This window comes from Pseudophryne corroboree, chromosome 6, assembly GCF_028390025.1.
Source record: "Pseudophryne corroboree isolate aPseCor3 chromosome 6, aPseCor3.hap2, whole genome shotgun sequence".
In the NCBI taxonomy this organism is placed as follows: Eukaryota; Metazoa; Chordata; class Amphibia; order Anura; family Myobatrachidae; genus Pseudophryne; species Pseudophryne corroboree.
The window spans coordinates 821,312,034-821,335,023 of NC_086449.1; the positions used below are offsets into that span (position 1 = coordinate 821,312,034).

Genomic DNA, 22,990 nt, shown 5'->3' on the forward strand with positions numbered 1-22,990 from the left:
CGACACTTACTCTGCCACTGCGATCAGTTCAGTCAGTTTCGTTCCTGGTTTGACATCACAAACACACCCAGCGTTCGCCCAGACACTCCCCCGTTTCTCCAGCCACTCCCGCGTTTCTCCAGCCACTCCCGCGTTTTTCCCAGAAACGGCAGCGTTTTTTCACACACTCCCATAAAACGGCCAGTTTCCGCCCAGAAACACCCACTTCCTATCAATCACACTCCGATCTCCAGAACGAAGAAAAAAATAAGAATTTACTTACCGATAATTCTATTTCTCGTAGTCCGTAGTGGATGCTGGGGACTCCGTCAGGACCATGGGGAATAGCGGCTCCGCAGGAGACAGGGCACAAAAATAAAGCTTTAGGATTAGGTGGTGTGTACTGGCTCCTCCCCCTATGACCCTCCTCCAAGCCTCAGTTAGGATACTGTGCCCGGACGAGCGTACACAATAAGGAAGGATATTGAATCCCGGGTAAGACTCATACCAGCCACACCAATCACACCGTATAACTTGTGATCTGAACCCAGTTAACAGTATGACAAACGTAGGAGCCTCTGAACAGACGGCTCACAACAATAACAACCCGAATTTGTTTGTAACAATAACTATGTACAAGTATTGCAGACAATCCGCACTTGGGATGGGCGCCCAGCATCCACTACGGACTACGAGAAATAGAATTATCGGTAAGTAAATTCTTATTTTCTCTAACGTCCTAAGTGGATGCTGGGGACTCCGTCAGGACCATGGGGATTATACCAAAGCTCCCAAACGGGCGGGAGAGTGCGGATGACTCTGCAGCACCGAATGAGAGAACTCAAGGTCCTCCTCAGCCAGGGTATCAAATTTGTAGAATTTTGCAAACGTGTTTGCCCCTGACCAAGTAGCAGCTCGGCAGAGTTGTAATGCCGAGACCCCCCGGGCAGCCGCCCAGGATGAGCCCACTTTCCTTGTGGAATGGGCCTTGACAGATTTAGGTTGTGGCAAGCCTGCCACAGAATGTGCAAGTTGAATTGTGCTACAAATCCAACGAGCAATCGTCTGCTTAGAAGCAGGAGCACCCATCTTGTTGGGTGCATACAATATAAACAGTGAGTCAGACTTTCTGACTCCCGCCGTTCTTGAAATATATATTTTCAATGCCCGGACCACGTCCAACAACTTGGAATCCTCCAAATCGTTAGTAGCCGCAGGCACCACAATAGGCTGGTTCAGGTGAAACGCTGACACCACCTTAGGCAGAAAATGAGGACGCGTCCGCAGTTCTGCCCTGTCCGTATGGAAAATCAGATATGGGCTCTTATATGATAAAGCCGCCAATTCTGATACTCTCCTGGCTGAAGCCAGGGCCAGTAGCATGGTTACTTTCCATGTAAGATACTTCAACTCCACCGATTTGAGCGGCTCAAACCAATGGGATTTGAGAAAATCCAAGACTACATTAAGATCCCACGGTGCCACTGGGGGCACAACCGGGGGCTGTATATGTAGTACTCCTTTTACAAAAGTCTGGACTTCAGGAACTGAAGCCAATTCTTTCTGGAAGAAAATCGACAGGGCCGAAATTTGAACCTTAATGGACCCCAATTTGAGGCCCATAGACAATCCTGTTTGCAGGAAATGTAGGAATCGACCCAGTTGAAATTCCTCCGTGGGGGCCTTCCTGGCCTCACACCACGCAACATATTTTCTCCAAATGCGGTGATAATGTTGTGCAGTCACCTCCTTCCTGGCTTTTACCAGTGTAGGAATGACCTCTTCCGGAATGCCTTTTTCCCTTAGAATTCGGCGTTCAACCGCCATGCCGTCAAACGCAGCCGCGGTAAGTCTTGGAATAGACACGGTCCCTGCTGAAGCAGGTCCCGTCTTAGAGGTAGAGGCCACGGATCCTCCGTGAGCATCTCTTGAAGTTCCGGGTACCAAGTTCTTCTTGGCCAATCCGGAGCCACTAGTATCGTTCTTACTCCCTTTTGCAGTATAATTCTCAGTACTTTTGGTATGAGAGGCAGAGGAGGGAACACATACACTGACTGGAACACCCACGGTGTTACCAGAGCGTCCACAGCTATTGCCTGAGGGTCTCTTGACCTGGCGCAATACCTGTCCAGTTTTTTGTTGAGGCGGGACGCCATCATATCCACCATTGGTTTTTCCCAACGGTTCACAATCATGTGGAAGACTTCTGGATGAAGTCCCCACTCTCCCGGGTGTAGATCGTGTCTGCTGAGGAAGTCTGCTTCCCAGTTGTCCACTCCCGGAATGAATACTGCTGACAGTGCTATCACATGATCTTCCGCCCAGCGAAGAATCCTTGCAGCTTCTGCCATTGCTGTCCTGCTTCTTGTGCCGCCCTGTCTGTTTACGTGGGCGACTGCCGTGATGTTGTCCGACTGGATCAACACCGGCTGACCCTGAAGCAGGGGTTTTGCCAGACTTAGAGCATTGTAAATCGCTCTTAGCTCCAGTATATTTATGTGAAGAGACATCTCCAGGCTTGACCATACTCCCTGGAAGTTTCTTCCCTGTGTGACCGCTCCCCAGCCTCTCAGACTGGCATCCGTGGTCACCAGGACCCAGTCCTGTATGCCGAATCTGCGGCCCTCTAACAGATGAGCACTCTGCAACCACCACAGAAGAGACACCCCTGTCCGTGGCGATAAGGTTATCCGCTGATGCATCTGCAGATGTGATCCGGACCATTTGTCCAGCAGATCCCACTGAAAAGTTCGTGCGTGGAATCTGCCGAATGGAATCGCTTCGTAAGAAGCCACCATCTTTCCCAGGACTCTTGTGCATTGATGCACAGACACTTTCCCTGGTTTTAGGAGGTTCCTGACAAGTTCGGATAACTCCCTGGCTTTCTCCTCCGGAAGAAACACCTTTTTCTGAACCGTGTCCAGAATCATTCCCAGGAACAGCAGACGTGTCGTCGGGGTCAACTGAGATTTTGGAAAATTCAGAATCCACCCGTGTTGTTGCAGCACTAGTCGGGTTAGTGCTACTCCGTCCTCCAGCTGTTCTCTGGACCTTGCCCTTATCAGGAGATCGTCCAAGTAAGGGATAATTAATACGCCTCTTCTTCGCAGAAGAATCATCATTTCGGCCATTACCTTGGTAAAGACCCGAGGTGCCGTGGACAATCCAAACGGCAGCGTCTGAAACTGATAATGACAGTTTTGCACCACGAACCTGAGGTACCCTTGATGTGAAGGGCAAATTGGGACATGCAGGTAAGCATCCTTTATGTCCAGGGACACCATAAAGTCCCCTTCTTCCAGATTCGCTATCACTGCTCTGAGTGACTCCATCTTGAACTTGAATTTTTGTATGTACAGTTTCAAAGATTTCAGATTTAGAATAGGTCTTACCGAGCCGTCCGGCTTCGGTACCACAAATAGCGTGGAGTAATACCCCTTTTCCTGTTGTAGGAGGGGTACCTTGACTATCACCTGCTGAGAAAACAGCTTGTGAATGGCTTCCAATACCGTCGCCCTGTCTGAGGGAGACGTTGGCAAAGCAGACTTTAGCAACCTGCGAGGGGGAGACTTCTCGAAATTCCAACCTGTAACCCTGAGATACTACCTGCAGGATCCAGGGGTCCACCTGTGAGCAAGCCCACTGTGCGCTGAAATTCTTGAGTCGACCCCCCACCGCTCCTGAGTCCGCTTGTAAGGCCCCAGCGTCATGCTGAGGGCTTTGCAGAACCCTGAGAGGGCTTCTGTTCCTGGGCAGGGGCTGATTGCTCCCCTCTCTTACCCCTTCCTCTGCCCCGAGGCAGATATGACTGTCCTTTTGTCCGCTTGTTCTTATAGGACCGAAAGGACTGCGGCTGAAAAGACGGTGTCTTTTTCTGTTGGGAGGGGGTCTGAGGTAAAAAGGTGGATTTTCCGGCAGTTGCCGTGGCCACCAGATCCGATAGACCGACGCCAAATAATTCCTCCCCTTTATACGTCAATACTTCCATATGTCGTTTGGAATCCGCATCACCTGACCACTGTCGCGTCCATAAACTCCTTCTGGCAGATATGGACATCGCATTTACTCTCGATGCCAGAGTGCAAATATCTCTCTGAGCATCTCGCATATAAAGGAAAGCATCCTTTAATTGCTCTATAGTCAATAAAATACTGTCCCTATCCAGGGTATCAATATTTTCAGTCAGGGAATCCAACCAGACGACCCCAGCACTGCACATCCAGGCTGAGGCGATGGCTGGTCGCAGTATAACACCAGTATGTGTGTATATACTTTTTAGGGTAGTTTCCAGTCTCCTATCAGCTGGATCCCTGAGGGCGGCCGTATCAGGAGACGGTAACGCCACTTGTTTTGATAAGCGTGTGAGCGCCTTATCCACCCTAGGGGGTGTTTCCCAGCGCGCCCTAACCTCTGGCGGGAAAGGGTATAATGCTAATAACTTTTTTGAAATTAGCACTTTTCTATCTGGGTTAACCCACGCTTCATCACATACATCATTTAATTCCTCTGATTCAGGAAAAACTACAGGTAGTTTTTTTTTACCCCCCACATAATACCCCTTTTTGTGGTACTTGCAGTATCAGAGATATGCAAAGCCTCCTTCATTGCCGTGATCATATAACGTGTGGCCCTACTTGAAAATACGTTTGTTTCATCACCGTCGACACTAGATTCAGTGTCTGTGTCTGGGTCTGTGTCGACCGACTGAGGTAAAGGGCGCTTTACAGCCCCTGACGGTGTCTGAGACGCCTGGGCAGGTACTAACTGGTTTGCCGGCCGTCTCATGTCGTCAACTGATTTTTGTAATGTGCTGACATTATCACGGAATTCCATAAACAAAGCCATCCATTCCGGTGTCGACTCCCTGGGGGGTGACATCACCATTATCGGCAATTGCTCTGCCTCCACACCAACATCGTCCTCATACATGTCGACACACACGTACCGACACACAGCAGACACACAGGGAATGCTCTTATCGAAGACAGGACCCCACTAGCCCTTTGGGGAGAGTTTGCCAGCACACACCCAAGCGCTATAATATATATGGGAACAACCTTATATAAGTGTTGTTCCTTATAGCAGCTTAAATATATCAAAATATCGCCAAAAAATGCCCCCCCTCTCTGTTTTACCCTGTTTCTGTAGTGCAGTGCAGGGGAGAGTCCTGGGAGCCTTCCTCACAGCGGAGCTGAGCAGGAAAATGGCGCTGTGTGCTGAGGAGAATAAGCCCCGCCCCCTATTTCGGCGGGCTTTTCTCCCGGAGTTTTAGATATCTGGCATTGGTTAAATACATACATATAGCCTCAATGGCTATATGTGATGTATTCTTTTGCCATAAAGGTATTAAATATTGCTGCCCAGGGCGCCCCCAGCAGCGCCCTGCACCCTCCGTGACCGCTTGGTGTGAAGTGTGTGACAACAATGGCGCACAGCTGCAGTGCTGTGCGCTACCTTCATGAAGACTGAAGAGCCTTCTGCCGCCTGTTTCCGGACCTTCAATCTTCAGCATCTGTAAGGGGGGTCGGCGGCGCGGCTCCGGGACGAACCCCAGGGTGAGACCTGTGTTCCGACTCCCTCTGGAGCTAATGGTGTCCAGTAGCCTAAGAATCCAATCCATCCTGCACGCAAGTGAGTTGAAATTCTCTCCCCTAAGTCCCTCGTTGCAGTGAGCCTGTTGCCAGCAGGACTCACTGAAAATAAAAAACCTAAAAACTTTTTCTAAGCAGCTCTTTAGGAGAGCCACCTAGATTGCACCCTGCTCGGACGGGCACAAAAACCTAACTAAGGCTTGGAGGAGGGTCATAGGGGGAGGAGCCAGTACACACCACCTAATCCTAAAGCTTTATTTTTGTGCCCTGTCTCCTGCGGAGCCGCTATTCCCCATGGTCCTGACGGAGTCCCCAGCATCCACTTAGGACGTTAGAGAAACCTCGTAATGCCGTGAGTAAAATACCAAACTTCTTAGCAAATTCACTTGGCGCAGTCGCAGTGCGAACATTGCGCATGTGCAATTAGCGGAAAATCGCTGCGATGCGAAGAAAATTACTGAGCGAACAACTCGGAATGACCACCTAAGTGCGTATATTAATCGTACGCCCAATTGTGCGCATCTATGAGTCCGCAACACCCTTATTCATAGCCTCAATTAACAAGTCTTCATCATTATCAGCGCCCACCTGCACCAGCCTTATATCCGGTGCAAGTGAAACGTCTGACATCACACATCTCTGCGTGCGCATAACTCAGTGTAGCCGCAATTCCGCCTGCACACCCTCTCTGAACTTTGCCTACATGACGTGTCTCTTTCCGCCCCAGTTCTGCCTCTTTGGTCACAAGGGTCGATGCGCTCCAATTGCGTCCGTTTCTGCATAACCCTATTATCTTGCTCTATGTAGCTGGCGCAGTGTGAATTCAAGGCAGAAACTGCGCAATCTCTGCCTCGGCCCCCGAATCTGCATACAAGGACTAAGGTCATAGATCCCCCACTGTGTCCTGTTATACAGCTCTGTAGCTCTGTCCGGGGCAGCCTGTGCTCTGGAAGAATACGTATATAGCATACATTCGCTGTTCTGCCATTTTCAGCTGTCACGCCCCAGGGTTAGGGGGAAGGCGCCATGTCGCGGCAATAGAAGATGCTTTGATACCTTAGCACGGTGGTGTAGTGGTTTATCGCCTCCTCCTTCCGATTCTGGTCCTTGAGGAAGTTGGCGTAATTATAGTGCACTTTTGCGTTGTGCGGCAAAGTCTGGACCCCCGATCTGTGACAGAGACGACACAACTGTGACCAGTGGAGGGTGCTGTACAGGTAGAGGCAGAGGTTTTTACTGGAGAGATACCTGAAGAGCGATTCCCGTGACCTCCAGCACTCGCTCTGGGACACGGATTTCCAGGAGAACAGGAGAAGGAGGAGCAGGAAGCAGAGGGTGACGGCAGAAGACCCCCGAGGACCGACGCGGGTGTACAGACCTTTCAGCCCGTGCACACACAGGATGCAGAATCCCATACTATAAAACATGAAGCAATGACAGCATAATGCACAATGGTACCATCAATATGCAAATGATCTGATCACGCTTATCACAGTCACTGAATAATATATGTAGCTACACCCCTGGCCTGTGCTGTAAGTGTCCGGAGGGTCTCCCGGGTTATACCTCCCTTCCTGCCCAATAACATTATCCGCTGGCCGCAAATTCTCCCCCTTCGCCCTCTGCCGGACTGCTTCCAAACCATTCAATCTATCATCTTACAGGCTGTTTGCTTTGGCCAGATCTCAGCCCGCCAGGCTCAGTGGAATAGAATTACGGAGCTATTTCAGCAGTTGTGCTGCAGAGAGAAGACGCGAGATGTATATTATTTATTTGTAGAGATGTACAAAGAAATCGGAGGCTGCGACTGGTGGTTAGAATTTATTGCAGCTGAAACAAATGACTTAATTGGTGGAAAACCATGTTCATTTAGTAATCATGCTGCCCACCTGTCTGTATATACCATATAGGGCAAAGGAGGAGAGTTGGAGACAGGTGGGGGTGGGGTTAGTATGAAATACATGGCCCACTCAAGGAGGTGTGGTCAATACCCGAGCCACTCAAGGAGGCGTGGCCATGCTCTCAGTATTGAGTAGCCATGCTTCCTCTAGTGTTGCACCACGGCACAGCATTTGCTTAGGAGAATGATATGTATGATGGAGCTTGGCGCCATTTGCCCTCTAAGGATTGCGGCCTGTAACTTTTCATGGTGGCCCTTGTGTTTCTGATGTCTGGACTCCATAATTACGCTTATTGCTACTCCTTGCTGTCCTTAGGGTATGTTTAATAAACTGTGACGTTCACTAATCAGCAACAAGTAATAAGCCCCAAGTTTAACCAGAAGAAGCGGGCTGGCACTGTGATGGGCAGCTAACGGAGAAGGGGAAAGGAATAAAAAATAAATAAACCTTGACTAAATTATAAGCAAAAACTAGAATAAAAAACTCCAGATAAAAAAGTCCCAATAACCGGCAGAGGGGAAGACAGGCGGACGCCATGGAAACATAGCGGATCTGAGCCTCTTACTAAGATGTGATGTCACTGCTGTCCAGCCATCGGCGCCAAAGGAAATTGATAAATAATAATAATAATACCACCATATTTAAAGGGTTTTTCTGGGAACTTTCTTAGGGTATGGGAACCCTGGACCTCTTTTTTTAAGACCCCACTAACCTTTACTTGACTAGCCATTGCTCTCCTATAACATATACACTGTCGCGTACTATCACGATGATTTTCAGGTTATTTCCCGGAAAACAGGACCAGTCGAGGTATCCCCCATATTTCCGTTCTATATTTTTCCTATCCTCTTCTTTTTCCCGCTCTCCTTTTATACTCTATACCTATCCTCCCTCTTTTTTCTATCTATCCCCTCACGTCTCCCAGTTTCTATACTGTTTCGTATTATATAAAAAAATATGACGAGACTGATTAATATAATCGTATATATTTACAGGAATCTCTCCATGTTAGACACTGGTTTCTCAATTACGGTATTCTCTGTAATCTGATAATTCTGTATGAATCCTGTTGCAAATTGTCAGTGACATTCTCTGTGTTGTATCCAATCTACCTAATAAAAACGTTACTTTAAAAAAAAAAATAATACCACCATATTAGGGGGTTCGATTCCCAAAACCCATTGTGCCCGGAATTAGAAAAATAATTAATGAAATAAATACACAACGGATCCATTTCTGTTACACAGGAGACAGTCTAAGTCCTACACTGAACAGTGACAGTCCAGGGACAGTATGGTCACCGCAGGTTGGGTGCATGAAACGCGTTGGTCAGTACAAACAAAACACAATTACATAACATAAAAACAAAACTTTACAGTGAAACTATGGACAGGGAGGAACAAGAGCAGGAGGAGGGGTGGAGATACTTATCGTAGCTTTTAGGACCAGAGAGAGGTGAGCTGGGGGGGGGGGGGGGGGGCGGGCGGATGGGCACAGCAACTAAACAGTCCCACTCCTGTGCTCCTCAGCCTCCAATGTCATGCTTCAATGTATGGAAACGTTTACTTATATTTTTGCCATTCAGTTCAGCTAAAATCTTGGAAGAGGGTGAAGGAGGGTGTGTACCTGGGCATGTAGAGGACGCGTTCCGCCACCACAAAGCCCACTCTGAAGAAAAGGTTACTGGCTGGTATGAAGGGAAAGGTCAGGAAGAGAAGCCCCACCACTGTCTCTCGATGTCCCGTCCTCTGTAAGATACACAGAGCTGCATAAGCATTAATAACACACAGACTGTCTCCAATACATTAATGCGGCCTAAACAATGGCCTCCGGGAACAGCTCGATTGACCCTGGGAAGTATCTCCGCCAGAGGGGCTCATAGCGTGTAAAGGGGAATGTATCTGACCAACACTAGTGGAGGGGAAATGTTCATTGACTCTGTATATAAGGGGTGGTCTTCAGTATGCTGGCGGTCGGGCTCCCGGCGACCAGCATACCGGCGCCGGGAGCCCGACAGCCGGCATACCGACACTTATTCTCCCTCGTGGGGGTCCACGACCCCCCTGGAGGGAGAATAAAATAGTGTGGCGCGCGTATAGGCTGATCTGCTTCATTCGAAGACATCTGTTATCAGCGCCACCTTCTGGCTAAGACCAACATTACTGCTGGATTTTGGATATACTTTATATATGTGGGTTTTGTCTTACATTGAAAACAGAGATACTATGTAGCACTAGGACTAAATCAATAATACTAAATGAGTACAGATAATATAAATAATATATAATAATATCAAAAAAGCAACCAGTATATTAAAATAAATAGTACAATTTATTATTTAGTCTTTTGAAACAGTAAAATGTATAATCTAGTATCCTGGGAGTGGGAAGAAGAATGGCATATGCCATGAAATCATATGAAATCAGTACATGTGCATTCCTTGTTTAGTTGTCTTTTGCAGGACTGTTAATGTAAAACCTAATAATAATAAAAATGATATTTATTATTATTACAGTCCCAAGTTACATTTCCATGTACGAAGCCTTGGAGCGGCAGCTGTCTCTGTTTTGGCTGCAATAACAGGTGTCCCCAGCTACAGACGGCCAGCGTCAGACCCCTTCAGATACCGAGATATCACCAGATGAGAGCTGACCGCTGTGCAGGGCTCTTGCAGAGGCACAGTGAACCCACACTCACTTCCCTTCCAGACTGAGGCCAGAAGTAAACTGGATGCATTCGCTTGTGGAATCAGCTACGCCAAACGCGCGTATTAAAGCCCAGAAGCATTTACAGGAATAACGCATTCAGCGAAAGTGAGATCATTATCACATGTGACCCAGGGTTACGGCTAATGACACATTAACACAAACAGCAGCCGCTTTGCGGTAGCCAGGGAAAGCAATTGTATATGATTTTTCTGGACTGCAGAAAGACCAGCGCTGAGAAATGATGAGATCGGCTTCCTGCGGGGCTGATAACAATCAGATGTAGAGGCGGGCGCAGGAGGGAGTTTTCTTAAAGTATACAATTTACTTCTCTCCTCTGGGATTATCCCCTGACACAGATACCGCCCGGCGCTGCGCTATGTGGGGTGTGGCACTCCTGCGTTGTGTGCCTGGTGCAGAGTTACAAGTTACAACTCAAGATACAAAATGGCTAACTCTGATGTGCGTATTTATGAAATGCCTCAAACCTCAGTGATGCCACTTACTCCTAGTGCCTCCAAAGTGTGTATACATGAAGTTCCTCAATCCCCTGTGATGCCACTAATTCCTAGTGCCTCTAAAGTGGGTATACATGCAGTGCCTCATGCCTCAGTAATACCATTAATTCCTAATGAATTCGTACTTGCCTACTTTTTGGTTCAAGAGACAAGTACAAGGGGCTTCCATCATCACAGCCCTTCCCATGCTGCACTATGGCAATATGCCCAACGAGGTTCAGTGTGGGTGAGGCCAAAACCTCTCAAAGTGAGACTCCGGAGGGTGGACTGTTCTGCAAACTCAACGAAATGCGTTAGTCTCCCAAACATGATGGGAAAATAGTCGCGTGTGAGTGGACGGACAGCAGAAATCTCAGAACTATCAGTTTAGGTTGTAAAATAGATGCCTAAAGTTTGTGTACACATAAAGTGCCTCATTCCTGAGCCCACTAATTCCTGAGCCCTGCACTGAGTTTATACGTGCAGTGCCTCATGCCTCAGTGATGCCCCTAAATCAGTGATGGGGAACCTTTGGCACTCCAGCTGTTGTTGAACTACACATCCCAGCATGCCCTGCTACAGTTTTAGCATGGCCAAATAGCAAAACTGTAGCAGGGCATGCTGGGATGTGTAGTTCAACAACAGCTGGAGAGCCAAAGGTTCTCCATGACTGCCCTAATTCCTAGTGCCTCCACTTTGTGTATACATACGTCTCCTTCCTCAGTGATGCCCTTAAGTCCTAGTGCCTCTATTTTGTGTATACATACAGTGCCTCATGCCTCCACTGTGTGTAGGTATTACAGAGATTGTCTAGGCCTCAGAATATGAATATTGCACTGATCATGGAAGTTAATCCCTTCTATTCCCTATGTCGGTCTCAGGGGCAGCGAGACTGCCTCCCGCAGGTGGGGGAGGAGACTGACCCTGGGACCCTGTGCATCTCCTGTGGATGGGGGAGAGTCGGCCATTGTTACCTGTCACAGTATTACTGCTAGTGGTTAATGTAATAACCATGCACAGGAGCAGTGTACAGAGGGCCGCTGTATGATCCAGTACATACCTTGCGTGCAGCCAGGCAGTGCAGCCCCAGAGATAGGAGTACCGCCAGCAGGAGGAGAGTCTGCACATTCCGGCTGTCCCAGATGGAGTGGATGAGGGGTATGCTGCCCACCTGCCAGTCGTAGCACAGCGTGACGGGGGCGAGCAGCAGCCAGGCGTTGAACGCCAGCAGGTAGGAGAAAGTCAGGAACCTGCCACACAGACAGAGCAGGATCAATAACCGATCGTAACAGCCATGACGTCCCCTCCTCTCATTATCCCCCCATTCCCCCACCTGTATATGCATATACCAGGGATATATTCACCTGCAGTGTGCCAGGTATAATATATATTGTGCAATGCACAGTAGCACAGTGGTTGGCATTGCTGACTTAAAGCACTGGGGATCAAGGCTGACCAGGGCACGATTTGTGTGGTGTTTGTATGTTTTTCCCAGTTTGTCTGTATGCTTTGGTTACCTGCCAGGTGTAAAGCCGCACAGGTAGGTCTCTGATTATACAGCACTCTGTATGTTGCTGCTGTGTAAATAATAATAGTTTATATTACATGCAGTGTTCCAGGTGTACTGCTTACTTTATGTGCATGTCCACAGTGTATGTCCCTGCATGTACAACGCCACTGCTGTAGGGGCATGTTTAATATTCCTTGTGCACATAGGACATGCGTGTACCACGCTCTGGGTGTATGTGCTTGCGTACGTTCAGCACTTTAAGCTTATATACAAATGTGTGTTCTGTGCACACACAGTACGTGTTGGGTATTCTGGGCATATCTGTACATGTGTGTCCAGTGTTCTGGGTAAATCTGTACATAGATGTTCTGTCTTCTGAGTAGATCTCTCTACACGTGTGTTCTGTGTTCTCGGTGGACCAGAACATACACATTTAGTGTGCTGGGTATATTACATGCACATATATGTTCTGTGTGGATCTGTACATGTGTGTCCTGTATTCTGGGTGGATCTGCACATATATGTTCTGTGTGAATCTGTACATGTGTGTTCTGTGTTATTGGTGGATCTGCACATATATGTTCTGTGTGGATCTGTACATGTTTGTCTTTGTTCTCAGTGGTTCTGCACATATATGTTCAGTGCGGATCTGTACATGTGTGTCCTGTATTCTGGGTGGATCTGCACATATATGTTCTGTGTGGTTCTGTACATGTTTGTCTTTGTTCTGAGTGGTTCTGCACATATATGTTCTGGATGGATCTGTACATGTGTGTTCTGTGTTATGGGTGGATCTGCACATATATGTGTGGATCTGTGCACATGTGTTACGTGTTCTGGGTGAATCGGCACATATATGTTCTGTGTGGATCTGTACACATGTGTTACGTGTTCTGGGTGAATCGGCACATATATGTTCTGTGTGGATCTGTACATGTTTGTCTTTGTTCTGAGTGGTTCTGCACATATATGTTCTGTACATGTGTGTCCTGTATTCTGGGTGGATCTGTACATATATGTCCTGTGTGGATCTGTATATGTGTATCCTGTATTCTGGGTGGATCTGCACATATATGTTCTGGATGGATCTGTACATGTGTGTTCTGTGTTATGGGTGGATCTGCACATATATGTTCTGTGTGGATCTGTACACATGTTACATTTTCTGGGTGAATCGGCACATATTTGTTCTGGATGGATCTGTACACGTGTTACGTGTTCTGGGTGAATCGGCACATATATGTTCTATGTGGATCTGCACATGCGTGTTCCGTTGTTGTGCATGCGGCTGGGTTGTCCCTTTGCTGCAGCAAATGTAATTAACAGTTTTTCCAATTTCTCAAACTTTATAACCTAGAGAATACTGCGCATCATTATATCATTCCTCCCAAACGTAATAAACTGCATAGAGTATATTATATATTACTACAATTTACATAAGAACAATATATCAATATATCAGCTTAACCAATATTTCAGATTAATCCACCTTTTCTGTGAGTTTCTACTCTGTTATATTTCATAGAATTATCTAATGTACAAAATAAATAGATAAATACAATTATAATGAAACTAGTCCTCCTCATTAAACACGAGTACTCTAAATGCTGGGAGTAGCACCGGTTATGTTCTGTCTCTCTGGCCTATCAGTGAAATGTCTGTGAACCACTGGAAAGTCCCCAGGAGGATCCGCTGGCACCAGGCGCCTTTCCCCTTGTTACACAACCTGCAGTGTTAGGTATAACTTGGTGGCTCTAATCCCACCGCACAGCACAAAAGGCGCGCAGCCCTGGCCACCGCCCTGCCGGCTCTCCCACGTACCTGGTGAGGAGGTAAGGTGAGAAGGAGGCCGGGTTGTCCTGCTCTGAGAACAATGGCATCGATCCTCCCATGATACAGACACGGAAACACAAAACCACCGTCACCTGCACAAGACACAAAGCCTGCTGAGATATTCCCCCAGCGAGAGAGTGGGTGCAGCAGACGCAGCGACAGGACAATGGGTCCTCTGAGAATGGACACAGGACATAAAGGGTGCAGCCCGGGTCCTGGACACAATAACTTATTCAGTAGTGAGGCAGAGATGGAATAACAGGCCGCTCTGGTGTAGCATTAGGAGCAAGAACTGCACTGGAGACTATGGGGGTCATTCCGACCCGATCGATCGCTGCAGTTTGTCGCAGCGCTGCGTTTGGGACGGGACTGCGCTGGCGCATGGCATCCGTCGTTGCCTAGCGATCGCCTCTGAGACAGGCGGGAGGGGGCTGGACGGCGGCGTTAAGCCGCCGTTTAGGGGTAGCGGTCCGGCCAACGCAGGCGTGGCCGGACCATTGGGGGGGGGCGGGCCGCGGTGGCTGTGTGACATCACACGCAGCCGCTGCGGGCCGAGGAGCGACGAGTAGCTCCCGGCCAGCACGCTAAAGCTGCGCTGGCTGGGAGCTACTCTTCAAGTGCAAAGGCATCGTTGCCTTTGCACTTCTGCGGGGGGGAGGGCAGCACTGACATGCGGGGCGGACTAACACTGTGCTGGGCGTCCCCCCGCATGTCAGTGTGAATGATCGTATCTGTGCTAAATTTAGCACAGCTACGATCAACTCGGAATGACCCCCCATATACCTATAATTTATCTAGTGCAATGGTTCTCATCTCTAGTCATAGCCAGATTAAAGAGGCGGGCGCATGGGATACTGTACCCTGGCCCCCCACCCCACCCCAGCCAGAGCACAATGACATCACTAGCTGTCCCTCTTGTGCAGCAGCAGAACCAGGCAGCCATAATGAGAGAAGGACAGTATGCAGTGCAGGCAGAGACACGGGAGTATCAGGTACCATGACCCACCGATGGAGCTTTCCGACCAGAGTTGAGATGGGGGGGGGGGAGCTGTAAGTGACCCAGGAACGCCAGCTTCTCCTCCTCTTCTGTGTTGAAACACCTTTCTTATTAAATAGTTGAACACAGGTGACGCCAATCATATATTAATAGGAGAGTCCAGGAGAAGAGCGCTTTGTTCCTACTGGAATGGGTCATGTTGGGAGGTATGCACAGTCTAATATACATAACCCATGAAGCTATATACTTTGGAAGTGGTTAATATTTTGCATACAGAGCAGTCGCAGGGTTAATACTAAAGGTGGGTACACACCAGTAGATATATCTGCAGATCAATTGATCTGCAGATATATCTATGTACGGATCGGGCAGTGTGCTGTGCATACACACTGCCCGATCCGTCGGGGGACTAACGTCATGAACTGGGCGAGCGGGCGCCCGCCAGCCCGCCCAGTTCACCTGTCAATCACCGCCAGCCGCCGCAGCATGTGTACGGGCGGTCGGACTGCTGCTGCGCAGCCGACGCGATACGTCTGTGAGCGACGGAGTTCACAGACATATCGGCCGTACACACTGGCCGACGGTCCCACGATATATCGGCCGTTCAGGAGAACGGCCGATATATCGACCAGTGTGTACGGGCCTTTAGTTGAATATAGAACTGTTTTATTCACTGTGGACAATAATTTCATCCAAACATTAGAACGCAGCTGAACCTGGCTGGGAGAGACATCACTTCTCTCCAAATTCAGGAACAAACCATCCCGGCTGCGTTACAAGTGGGCTATCAGTAACTTGGCTCCGTACACCAGTACAGAGCGCTCCGCACAGCCCTCTGTTCCGTCAGGAGAAAATACTGAACTGAAACCAATATTCCACTCACATGGCAGGAAACCAGGACGGCTCTCTTCAGGAAGGGACCGGCCGCATTCCAGATGTTCATAGGGTGGTGGGAAGAGGAGGACCTGGAGGTCACAGAAAGGGAAGGGTGATCATGTAATCAGGGTCCTGCACACAGTCACAGGTACCGAGAGGGTCTGTCACATGTTACTACAATGTAAAGTTTATATAAACTGATCTCATTATTCCTTCCTGGCTCACACGGCGCAGTGCAAAAACCAAAACAAAAAAACCACGATTATATAATATAATCACACACGCAGTGTCTCTATGGGGGTCATTCCGAGTTGTTCGCTCGTTAGTTTTTTTCGCTACGGAGCGATTAGTCGCAAACTGCGCATGCGCAATGTACGCAGCGCGCCTGCGCCAAGTAAATTAGCACAAAAGTTTGGTCTTTTACTCACGGCGTAACAACGTTTTTTCATCGTTCTGGTGATCGGAGTGTGATTGACAGGAAGTGGGTGTTTCTGGGCGGAAACTGACCGTTTTATGGGTGTGTGCGGAAAAACGCAGGCGTGTCAGGTAAAAACGGGGGAGTGTCTGGAGAAACGGGGGAGTGGCTGGGTGAACGCTGGGCGTGTGTGTGACGTCAAACCAGGAACGAAACTGACTGAACTGATCGCAGTGTAGGAGTAAGTCTCGAGCTACTCGGAAACTGCTAAGAAATTTCTGATCGCTATTCTGCTAATCTTTCGTTCGCAATTTTGATAAGCTAAGATACACTCCCAGAGGGCGGCGGCTTAGCGTGTGCAATGCTGCTAAAAGCAGCTAACGAGCGAACAACTCAGAATCACCCCCTATATGTACACTATCGACCCTGAACTCAGGACTGCACACTTACACGCGCTCTCTGGGGCTCATTCACAAAGCGCAGCCGGAGCACAGCATGCAACAAACTGCTTGTGTGTACCTGGGGCATAATTGCACCTGCATCTTAACACAAAACACCAGTGTGTGGGTGTGTACAGAATCCTATTTACTGGATTGCGGCTGCTGCAAAAGCGGATAGCCAGCATACACGGCCGTCCTGGGAGATTCTCTGTGTGTTTATAGCATAAGTGGACGTTCTACACACGTTACTAAATAAGAAAATTTACTGACTTACTGTTGAATCTATGGGGTCTATGTACTAAGCTTTGGAGAAAAATAAAGTGGAGAGAGAACCAGCCAATCAGCTCCTAACTTTCACAGGCTGGGTTTGAAAAACGTCAGTTAGAAGCTGATTGGCTGGTACTTTATTTCCATCCACTTTATCTCTCTCCAAGACTTGATACATTACCCCCTTGGACTCCATTTTGGGGGCACTGTGTTCCGGAACCTTCTTTTGCTCTCTTACGTTTAATTGTTGGCCTTGTCAGTCAGTAAACTATCCTCCGATTGGTGGAGGGGTGGAGACTGACTTTTCAATAGGCGCCTATTCCTACCACAGCCCCAAGGATCGCGGCCCCTCCCCCCCAAAGTGGATGAATGAGAACCTTTTATATCTCATTAGACACAGGATCTGGAAATCGTACACCAGGCAGACCCCAAACACGGTGACCCCCGTCTCCTTCACCAGCATTGCGCAGGTCCCCAGGAGCAGGCTGAGCAGCAGGAGGAGGGGAGAGGAGGTGCCGGGGAAACTATCGGGGGCTGGGTTCACCTCCACGCTCCTGAAACAAGAGACAAAACATGGAAAAAGCTTAATACACGAAGACAGAACAATTTCCATCTTCATCCTAAACACATGAAATGTCAGAATATTTATTACTATCGGTGATTATTTAGACATTTAGGGGTCTATTTACTAAGCATTGGAGAGAGATAAAGTGTCTGGAGATAATGTACCAACCAATCAGCTCCTAACTGTCATTTTTCAAACACTGTAATATGGCAGCTAGAAGCCGATTGGCTGGCACTTTATCTCGGTCCACTTTATCTCTAGCCAAGGCTTTTAGTACATAGACCCCCATTGTGAATAAAGATACTGAGCTTGCACCCTATCTCTGAGAATGCCAGCAGCTGCCCAGAGCAATGTGTATAGGAAGATTCAGTAAAGTGACAACTGTGGAGCAGAATTTATTGCAGCGCATTATTTATGGCTCATCAGTTAGACCCCCCCATTCGTTGATGTACAGCAAGCGCACTGACGTCTGCTTGAGGCGCAGAACTGTATTGAGCTCTATTTTAATAATAATATTTAATATAGCAAATCTGTAACACTATCAGCTAGTAACGCCCCTGCAGAGTGTGTCGGTGTACGGGGCCCCGGCCTCCGCAGCTGCCGGCACATCTAGCCTACAGTGAAGCCATGCTGCCCCTATACATGCTCGTAAGAGCAGAGCGAGCTTCATGGGACCGGAGTCTCCGCGGCCTCCCCCAAATGTTACTATAAGATCTCAGAAATCACGTATTCCGCCCCTGAAAAGACCGACAGTGCTGGTATCTGTCGGCAACTTCACCGCGTAATGAAAAGACCAACCTTATATAGAAGAGGAAGGTGAGGAGGAATAAGAAGCAGGATAGCACGTCTGCTCTTCCTACAATGCCTGCAACCTGCCGGAGACACAGAGAAAGTGATGAGGTAATAATGTATGTGATGCGCAATCTCTACTGTCAATGATATGGGTGTTAGCTCTGTGACCATAATAACATATCTGCAATATGACACTGCTACGGTTATATATAAGTGATGCATTTAGGTGGTCATTCCGAGTTGATCGCTCGCTAGCAGTTTTTAGCAGCCATGCAAACGCTAGGCCGCCGCCCACTGGGAGTGTATCTTAGCTTAGCAGAAGTGCGAACGATAGGATCGCAGAGCGGCTACAAAATAATTTTGTGCAGTCTCAGAGTAGCGTCAGACCTACTCAGCGCTTACGATCACTTCAGACTATTTAGTCCCTGTTTTGACATCACGAACACGCCCTACGTTCACCCAGCCACGCTTGCGTTTTTCCTGGCACGCCTGCGTTTTTCCGAAGACTCCCTGAAAACGGTCAGTTACCTCCCAGAAACGCCCACTTCATGTCAATCACTCTGCGGCCAGCAGTGCGACTGAAAAGCTTTGCTAGACCCTGTGCAAAATTACATAGTTCGTTGTAATAATACGATGAGCGTGCGCATTGCGCCGCATACGCATGCGCAGAATTGCAGATTTTTTGCCTGATCGCTGCGCAGCGAATGAAAGCAGCTAGCGATCAACTCGGAATGACCCCCTTAAAGTCTGTTTGTGCGAGCTGGACATTAGGGGTCCGATTCAGACCTGACCGCTGTTGTGCGTTTTTCGCATCCCGGGCGTATACGCACCACAATGCGCAGGCGCGTCGCCAAACAGCAAAAGGATGGTGCAAAAAATTCTGATTGCACGGGCGTTCGCAAGGTGACTGACAGGAAGCGGACGTTTGTGGGTGGTAACTGGCAGTTTTCTGGGAGTGTCAGGAAAAACGCAGGCGTTCCCAAGCGTTCTCAGGGAGGGTGTGTGACGTCAGCTCCGGCCCCGATCAGCCTGATGTGATCGCACTGGAGGAGTAAGTATTGAGCTACGCACACACTGCACAGAATGGGAAAACACTGGGTGGTGAGTGTGATGTGAATGGATTTGCAGCTGTCCGCTGACTGAAGGGAATTTTCGCACAGCGTATAAATGCAATGGCACACTTGCACGGGGCGAATTTACACTCCCCCTGGGCGACGACTATCTGATCGCAGGACAGTGTAAGTTGCAGCACAGTGATCAGCTCTGAATTGAGCCCTAGGTCCTTCCACCCTGAAAGAGGGAGATCTGCGTTATCATTAGCGCCGCACTGGCCAGGATTTATTTTTAGCTTTAATTTACATTTTGTTCTGCGCAAATAAACTACTTACAATAAAATAGAATAGGGCTACTTGTACAAAGGCCCCGGACTGCTGTGGTATTAAATGGCTGACGCTCGCAAAGTGCTACCATTTACACCAAGAGACAGCTCGCTGATTTTGATCTTGCTACAATAATATATATATATATATATATATATATATATGTGTATGTATATCTTTGAAGAAGTCTGATGAGATGAAACGCGTTGGGTTTCCTGCACTAATCCCCTGCTGTTTTTTAAGCTAAGTTGATCTCCTTATCCTTGTAATATTTACCGGTACTTGGTCCATACTTTTATGTTTTTATGTACTTTGTATAAAAAATTTTTACTCTCATATATATTAAATTTTTTGATATAAAATAAGTTTTATACATATATATATTTTTTGGCTTTTAAATTTACCATTTCTTAGCAACACTGAGCGCCGAACCCTATCTCTCCAGTTTTCCATATATATATATATATATATATATATATATATATATTGTATGTGCTATACTTTGATCATGTCTGTGGCGGTTACAGTATATTGTTGCATGTGCCTTGGAGTGCTGGTCTCCTTAGTAACAGGCTGAGGTTGCAGTGTATTGGCGCTCAATCGCCCCTCTTGCGCTACTGCAGAGCTGGCAGGATGTGAGGCATCCAACCACTTATATTAGATACATCCAGCGCTCTTACGGCGAAACTTTATATTAGAATAAACTAGTTTTATATATTATTTTGAGGTATACTAATTATGTGATGTGCGGCTATAGATTAATGCAATGGTTAAGATCAACTAATATTTATTGTGCTTCTGTGTGACATAAATTGCGTGTAACAATTCATTAAACTCCGCTGCGACACATTGTTACAATCTGGTCAGTATTATCAGACAATCCCTCATCAGTAAACAAAAATAACATAATAGCAAATAAATAAATAAATAATAAAATAAAAGTGATGTTTCAAAAGAACAATCAGAACTTTACTTTCAGATCGTAATCATTTTTTTTCTTTGTATATTATTCTTGTTTATTGACAAGTATTAATCAGTGATGTTTTGTCAGTTCCGGTAAAAAAAAAAAAAGTGAAAAACTCATGTCGACCTTTTGTCATGTCGACCTAGAGTCCCTGTCGACCTAGAAACCATGTCGACCTACTTACTGTCGACCAATAGTGGTCTACCTAGACACTGTCGACTTAATTCTTGTCGACCTAGAGACCGGATACCGCTTTTATGTTATACTCAATAATCTTGTTCGCATGTAGGGAAAAAAGCCACAGAAATTCATTAAATGCTTTCCCTGAAAAATAACAATGATGATGGTAGTCATTAAATGTTCAGTTCTGTCCTTTTATAGACTGTGTTAGATAAATAACAGTCAGAATTTCATTGGTTGCTATGGGCAACTACTCCAGTTTTTTTTCTTTGGAAGGTTTGATATATCTAAGTAAACGGTGTCGAAGTAAAAAATATTACATAGAGAGAACATACAGACTCACATTATGAGTCGCTATACTTGCGAATACGCACAGCGCGCACCGCTGTATATGGTAACATATGCATTTACACAGACATGCCACAAAGATAGATTCAACACATATTTCATACAGCACATAATTATAACATATCAAGCGCCAGACATCATAATGTTTTAAAATTATATAATGGAGTAATGTCATGTATGTGTATTATTGGAACGAAGCAAGATGGAAATGTCGTGTTTGGTATTAAAGCAACCAGATTAATGTGTATATCAATTTGATGCCTGTTATTAAGTTGTAGCTCATTGCAACAAGTAGATATGATTAAATGTATCAAAGCTAAAGTCACTCTTATTAGAACAATGGATTTCCTGGAAGACAGCATGAACTGACCAGTGACTCATCATGAATGAGAAAGTTCCCTCCCCTAGACTAGTCTGTGCACTCCCCCAAAACTACATAGTATAATAGTATATAGCTGATTGCAGACACAATAGCTGGCTGTCTTTTTGTCCCAGATGATGATGGAGATGCTGTCTGTCCAGTGGCTGCATGATTTTACAGAGAGAGAGAGAGAGAGAGTGATATGGAATGGAGACTTTATTTGAGCAAAATATGGTAATTGTATCGCTGGCCATGTATGTAGTTGAATTAGTTTGTATTAACTGCTTACTGTGTAAATTGTAACCATGTAACTATATATATATATATATATATATATATATATATATATATACACTGTACATTGTGATATATTGAATACATATTTAATAACAAATATATACATCAATGAGCTTTGGAACTCAGATAATGTGTGGGTGTATTGTTTTCTCTTATGGGATGCAGTGTTTTTGCGATGTATAGCGCACATTCATAGCACATGGTAATAAGATGCGCAGGCGTCCATAGTATATATTAGAGCGGGCATTTTAAATATTTGTTAGAAAGCAATTTGAAATTTACAACGGATACTCTTATGATAGTATTTTAAGACCTGAGAAACACTAATACAGCAAAGACACAATCCCACATCAATAAAAGATATGACGCCACTTACCGCCTCCGTGTGAATGGGGTGTACGGCAAACAGCAAGGCGGTGGCCAACGCCTGCCACTTGTCTTCAAACACAGCCGTGCTGCAGACGTAACAGAGCAGAGAGCTGACCGCGCAGTGGAAGACCACGTTCACCGCGTGGAAATAAAACGGGTCCAGGCCTCCCAAATATACATTAATTCTGTAGGGGAAATGCAGAGAAGGGTCAGAGGTCATCAGAGAATGTAACTACCCCCCTCCCTCCATCTGCGGGCATGAAGAATCTATTGCCCTGTTTACCTTCTGTGCATGACTTATAGGGATTTTTACTGCCCAATGTGATTTAGGGGAACATGTACTGAGCCGTGATAAAAGTGGAGAAGTGAGCATGTGGAGAAGTTGCCCATGGCAACTATAGTATGTTTATAGTATGCAAATTATAAAATGTTACGTCAATGCTGATTGGCTGCCATGGGCAACTTTTCCACTGGCTCACTTCACCGCTCTTATCACTGCTTAGTACATCTCCCCTAAGGATTACATCTCGCCACAGCAATGCTAACACTGGTGGTATGACCCACAAACACTAAAATACACTGTTCATATGGCCACCAACAGCCTCCTACACCGTCCGTACGGCCACTCACAGCCTCCTACACCGTCCTTACGGCCACCAACAGCCTCCTACACCGTCCTTTTGGCCACCAACAGCCTCCTACACCGTCCTTACGGCCACTCACA

General features: G+C 46.9%; 1 protein-coding gene across 1 annotated transcript in view; it reads right to left on the reverse strand.

Moving 5' to 3' along the window:
- TMTC1 (transmembrane O-mannosyltransferase targeting cadherins 1) overlaps positions 1-22,501 on the reverse strand; it is a 35,300-nt gene extending 12,799 nt beyond the window's left edge. Inside the window, exons 1-9 of the mRNA XM_063929176.1 lie at positions 22,274-22,501; positions 18,375-18,448; positions 17,389-17,565; positions 15,897-15,978; positions 14,005-14,108; positions 11,734-11,923; positions 9,098-9,219; positions 6,819-6,986; positions 6,627-6,740 (exon numbers count right to left, since the gene is read on the reverse strand). Of these exons, the coding sequence (XP_063785246.1) occupies positions 6,627-6,740; positions 6,819-6,986; positions 9,098-9,219; positions 11,734-11,923; positions 14,005-14,108; positions 15,897-15,978; positions 17,389-17,565; positions 18,375-18,448; positions 22,274-22,486 (1,244 nt within the window). The 5' untranslated portion in view covers positions 22,487-22,501. The remainder of the gene's footprint in view (positions 1-6,626; positions 6,741-6,818; positions 6,987-9,097; positions 9,220-11,733; positions 11,924-14,004; positions 14,109-15,896; positions 15,979-17,388; positions 17,566-18,374; positions 18,449-22,273) is intronic.
- Positions 22,502-22,990: the final 489 nt, after the last annotated feature.